General features: G+C 40.1%; 1 protein-coding gene across 1 annotated transcript in view; it reads right to left on the bottom strand.

Moving 5' to 3' along the window:
* Window positions 1–1,380: 1,380 nt before the first annotated feature.
* Window positions 1,381–6,023, bottom strand: part of kcnd2 (potassium voltage-gated channel, Shal-related subfamily, member 2) — a gene marked incomplete at both ends in the record, with an annotated part of 217,675 nt that continues 213,032 nt past the window's right edge. Inside the window, one exon of the mRNA XM_084050289.1 lies at window positions 1,381–1,576. Coding sequence (XP_083906415.1) covers window positions 1,381–1,576 — 196 coding nt within the window. The remainder of the gene's footprint in view (window positions 1,577–6,023) is intronic.

The raw sequence follows: 6,023 nt of genomic DNA, 5'->3' as shown, positions 1-6,023 counted from the left end.
AAATTAAAATCCTCTTTGTATCAAAATGGAATGGATTCAAATAAGAACATGTTCATCTCGAGACATCGATATTCACCACCGGTGTCTGCTTAAAGAACATCTACTCTCAATCAAAGTGATAGCCCAGCCAGAAAAAACACAGTTCTTTTAAAGTCCTAAAATGCGGCATTGACACAAATTCATAAACATAAAAACAACTAAAACATAAAACCATTTCAGGTCAGGCAACATGTGGGTTCTTTTTTGGAAGCAAGACAACCAAGATAAATGTCATCTCTGGTGCAGAGAGAAAGAGATCCTTATTCTGTTTTGTTTTTTTCTGTAACGGCAGCAAAGGTTTTCACAATGGCCATTCGCTTTGTGAACACGATGAACAAGATGTGTGTGTGTGTGTGTGTGTGTGTGTGTGTGTGTGTGTGTGTGTGTGTGTGTGTGTGTGTGTGTGTGTGTGTGTGTGTGTGTGTGTGTGTGTGTGTGTGTGTGTGTGTGTGTGTGTGTGTGTGTGTGTGTGTGTGTGTGGGGGGGGGGGGGGGGGGTATGTACAGAGAAAGATGAGAGTCTTGTTCATACAGGAAAGGCAGTCAGCTATGAGGGGTGGGAACGCTAACTGATATATTTATATTTAACATATATACACAGAGAAGAACACAGAGGCTGTGCGGTAAAGATCCAACCTCTTATTGCTCAATGCCGACTGGCAAGTAACTCATAAAATCACAAAACACAAGCAAGAGCAGTGGGGCCATGCACACGTACATACAGACAGACAAACAGACGGACGGACGGATGAATGGACGGACAGAACGGACGGACAGGCATGCACTGTGCACTGAGACATCTACACGACACGCGTGAATGCCCGCGCGCTCACGCGTGCACGCGTACAGCTCCCCTCGTTGCTCAGACACGCTTAACGCAGACACGTTCCATGCACATTGCACACCCCCCTTTTGCTCTGCATTTCGTTGAAAGTTGTTTCACACACACCTCGTTTTTCCCCGAATCTACGGTGTCAGAGCTCTCAAAAGACTAAAATATCATCTCATGATACCACCGTTTGCTGTGGTAAAAACAAAAAGAAAAGAAAATGTCCAACCTCAACGCTGGCTTCCCTTCTTATGCGCTTTAAGACATTAAGAATTGGAACGTACGTAATATTGGAAAACAAAAAAAAGAAAAATAGTGGCTAATGACTGAAAGATGTTTTCATGGAGGATAGTACCAAGCTGCTAACGCTGCTCCCTGCAGCCTAGCGATGCTGGTAACGATTTTTTTCCCCGAACCCGCGACAGTCCCATCTTTTTTGTGTCATTTCTTTTCCTTCCTCCTAAGCGGGGCTGGGGTTGCCATGTCACGAGAGGACGGCATGGGTCGGAGGTTCTAGAGGGCGGACACCCTGACGATGTTGGCCTGGGAGTAGTCCGCGGAGCTGGGCGCCGGCGCCAGCGCGTCCCCTTCCCCCGGCGGCGTGAGGACGGGCGCCGTGGACATGCTTATTACCGCCGCCGTCATGTAGGGGGCGCCGTCACAGTTCAGGGGCACCCGCTCGTCAAACTTGGCGTTCAGATTCGAACGGCTATAACGGCAAAAAAGAGAGAAACACACACACACACACACGCAAGCACACGCGCGCACACACACGCGCACGCACACACACATACATAAAGGTTATAGGAATGCAACGGTTTTGTGCAGAGTTTTAAAACGGTAAAATTCAAGCGCCTCTCTTCATCTGAAGTAGCATCCAATGCAAGAGATATTACTGTACTAGGTAGTGGGGCTATGGCAGTGGTGTAAAGTAACGTAAGTGCATTTACTCAAGTACTATAGGCTACTTAAGTACCATTTTGAGGTATTATTTCCAATTTTCAGTGCTTATACTTCTACTCCACGACATCTCAGAGGCAAATGTTATACTTTTACTCCATTACAATTGTTCGAAAACTTTTGTTACTTTGTACATTCTGGTTATTATTACAAAACATACATTACCCTATATACATTTCGGCCATTTGAAAATAGCCGATCTACAAGCTCACGCATGGTGAGCTTGTAGATCGGCTATTTTGAAATGATTTTTGTACATTTTATAAATTGGAAAACTCAAATGTATAAAAATGGGACCTTCAGCGTAATGAGTATTTTTACTTTTGGTACTTTAAGTGCATTTTGATACCAACACTTCTGTACTTTTATCCAAGTAAATGTTGTATTCCAGACTTCTACACAAAGAGTCTCCTTTGTGTCTCCTACCGAAACCGCTGCCTACCGGTCCGCTGGTCATCAAATTATTGGCTTATATGAATGCGACAAAAACAAAAAGATTTTTTGGGTGAACTATCCCTTTAAAGCAACAGATTCTCAATCAGCAGAGTGTTCTGTCCAGCTGGTTGAAACATGTTGGCCAAACAGTGACTATAGCGCTCGCACGCTGTGAACATCTCTTTGACTGATTGGGAGAGCCCGATGCTACGAAATATGAGCTAATTCACACATCGGAACGAGGTGGAAAAAGCCTCTGGAGAAGAAGGGAGGACTGATAAGAGAGAGACTGAAAGAGGGCAGGAGATAGAGTGACCAGGGTCACTGTGCTGATACAGCAAGAGAGAGAGAGAGAGAGAGAGAGAGAGAGAGAGAGAGAGAGAAAAAAAAATACTTGAGTAAAAGTACATAAGTGTTGGTATCAAAATGTAATTTAACAACATTTTGTAATTTAACAAAAGTGAAATTACTAAAATATAAGTATAGATATATACATATAGTATAAGCCAATCTACAAGCTCACAACGTGTTGCATCGCGTCGCGTTTTGAGCTTGTAGATCTGCTATCTGATCTGCTTCAAACAACCTAGGTATAAAATAGGGCTAAAGTGGTTGATGTATGTTTTATAATGTAATCATTTATATCTCCAAAGTAACTAGTAACTAACGTTTTCAAATCACTGTAGTGGAGTAAAAGTATAACATTTTCCTCTGGGATACAGTGGAGTAGTAAGTATAAAAGTACAGAAAATTGGAAAGACTCCAGTAAAGTACAGTACTTGAGTAAATGTACTTAGTTACTTTACACCACCACTGGCATATCCAGTATTTAACACAGTGGAGTGGATTTAGCAGTTGTCCATGTTTGGGCTGTGGGGTTCCCAGACCATTCGGACCACCCACCCCCCCCCCCCCCCCCCCCCCCGGCACAGCTGGACATAGCCTGGATTCCTCGAGCCTGACTCAACGTGGGAATAGAGTGTCACACATGGACCCCTGGTGGACCCCTGACTCATTTTACTCGTTAGGCAATTTTGTTATTGACTCAAGAGATGATAGCAAACCTCACGCTGTGTCTGTGTTTAACGAGTTAAGACCGGGAACGCATCGGTGTAACCACTCTAACCATTGTTTTATACTTTTGGCTATTCAAAAGTAGCAGATCTACAAGCTCAAGCCGCGCTATGAGCTTGTAGATCTGCTATTTTTGAGAAATCGGGAAAATGTGTGTAAATCTGTGAATATTTATATTTTTTTTAAACAAAGATTTTAACTCAAATCTTTTCTTCTGGGGGGGGGTGTCTCCAGAACAACATATTTGAGATGGGGGTCCGCAACCAAATACATTATTTTGGGGGTCCTTGACATGAAAAAAGTTTAAGAACCACTGATATTAAAGCAACATACGTGTTTCAGGATTCATAAGACATTTGTAGAATCCCCCATATATGCAAATATTTGAGTTACAAATGTTTGCTTTAAAAAATACATATATTCAAAGATTTGCACATTTAATGTTCACGATTTTTCGAAAAATAGCAGATCTACAAGCTCATAGCGCGGCACCGAGTGCCGCGCTATGAGCTTGTTTTTCGATAGCCAAATAAATCTAAAAATGACACAGACTCTTTCCCGTTCTAAATGGGTTAACACATTTGTAAAGGACGCCACTGTATCTGTTCCAGACTTATGTGAATTACAGATTTCACACTTTCTACATGCTTACATTCTAGACTAGTCCACTGCCCTTGTATTACTTGCCTTTATTTTATTAACCATTTAAGCCCTGCATACTTTGTTTGTACATCGAATAGCGGTTGAAAGTGGTTAAAAAAAAGAATATCAGTACAGTGAAGGGGTTGATTAGGGACCAATTGTCAATACCATACCAGCTAAGGCTGAATTACAGGGACCCCTGATGAGACAGGTGGTCCCTGTCAGTAAAATACTCTGTTACAAGTAAAAGTCCTGCATTCAAAATGACTTACTTAACCCATTTAGACCGGGCAAGCATCTGACTGTGTCATTTTTAGATTTCTTTGGCTATTAAAAAATAGCAGATCTACAAGTTAATAGCGCTATGTTGCGCTATGAACTTGTAGATAAGCTATTTGTGAAAATGTGTGCAAATCTTTGAATAGATATTTTTTAAACGAACATTTTTAACTCAAATCTTTGCTTCTTTGCTTATCCTTATACATATCATTTTGGGTGGTCCTTGACATGAACAAGTTTGAGAACCACTGATAATATAGCAACATACGTTTATTCAAAAAACTGTTAGGATTTAGAAGGCATTTGTAGAATCCCCAGAAGCAAAGATTTGAGTTACAAATGTTCACTTTAAAAAACATATGTATTAAAAAATTTGCAAAAAATCCACAATTTTAAAACACAATAGCAGATATACAATATCTACTATTTTTGAATAGCCAAATACATCTAAAATGACACACATGCGTTCCCGGCTTGAATGTGTAAAGTAAGTGATTTATAACGTTTATTAATAAATCTGCAAAGAAAATTAGTAACTGAAGTTGTCAAATAAATGTAGTGGAGTAAAAAGTACAATATTTACCTCTCAAATGTAGTGGAGCAGAAGTAAAAAGTAGCAAGAAATGGAAATACTCAAGTAAAAAAAACAAGTACCTCTAAATTGTTTTACAGAACTTCAGTAAATGCATTTAGTTAAACCTGAGTTATACATGGTTGCGTGCAGGTGTCGTGCACCCAAACAATATTATATACAATTGTGAGTCTATTTTCGCTTTTCAGTGTGCAACACCCACACACAATTAAAGGGATAGTTCACCCCCAAAATTACTTTTTTTCTAGTCACCACATGGAGACTTGAATTCATGGATATTCTTTTGTTTTTGTCGCATTCCTAAGACAATAATTTGAAGACTGGCAGCGGTTCCGGTAGGAGACACAAAGATTCTCCTTTGTGTCTCCTACCGGAACCGCTGCCTACCGGTCCGCTAATTATTGGCTTAGGAATGAGACAAAAACTAAAACATATCCATGAATTCAAGTCTCCATGGGGTGACTAATCGATAGAAATTTTCTTTTTTTGGGGGGTGAATTATCCCTTTAAGTATAAATACAGTGTTTACATTCCACCATTATCCACGCAAACCATATCATTGACTGTCAAAACAAATAACCATTTTACGGCAGTGGTTCTCAAAGTATGGTCCAGGGACCCTCTCAGGGTTCCTTGAGGGGACCCAAGTGGACCCTTACAAGTCTATAACTCTGAGAGTGTACAATTGGCGGTGGTGGAAAAAGTACTGAAATGTTTTACTAAGTAAAAGTATCAATACTGCAATGTAGAAGTACTCTGTTATAAGTGAAAGTCCGGAATAGCAGATCTACAAGCTCACCACACGTTATGAGCTTGTCGATCTGCTATTTTCAAAAAGCCTATGTATGAAATAGGGCTAAAGTGGTTAATGTATATTTTATAATGTAATCATTTATATCTGCAAAGTAACTAGTAACTGAAGTTTTCAAATAATTGTAATGGAGTAAAAGTACAATATTTTCCTCTGAGATGTAGTGGAGTAGAAGCAGCTATAGACAATTGGAAATACTCCAGTAAAGCAAAATTACCTGTACTTAAGTACAGTACTTGAGTAAAGGTACTTAGTTACTTTACACCACTGAAAATTGGTGTAAATTAGTGTACAAACATGGGTCCATTTTGGTATACTCTCAGAGCTATGGGGGTCCTGGAATTTAAAAACCTTTTGAGAACC

This window comes from Gymnoscopelus microlampas (assembly GCF_963454915.1).
Source record: "Gymnoscopelus microlampas genome assembly, chromosome: 23".
NCBI classification, from domain to species: domain Eukaryota; kingdom Metazoa; phylum Chordata; class Actinopteri; order Myctophiformes; family Myctophidae; genus Gymnoscopelus; species Gymnoscopelus microlampas.
The sequence above is the reverse complement of the archived record's forward strand: the minus strand, read 5'-3'. Positions and strand labels throughout refer to the sequence as shown.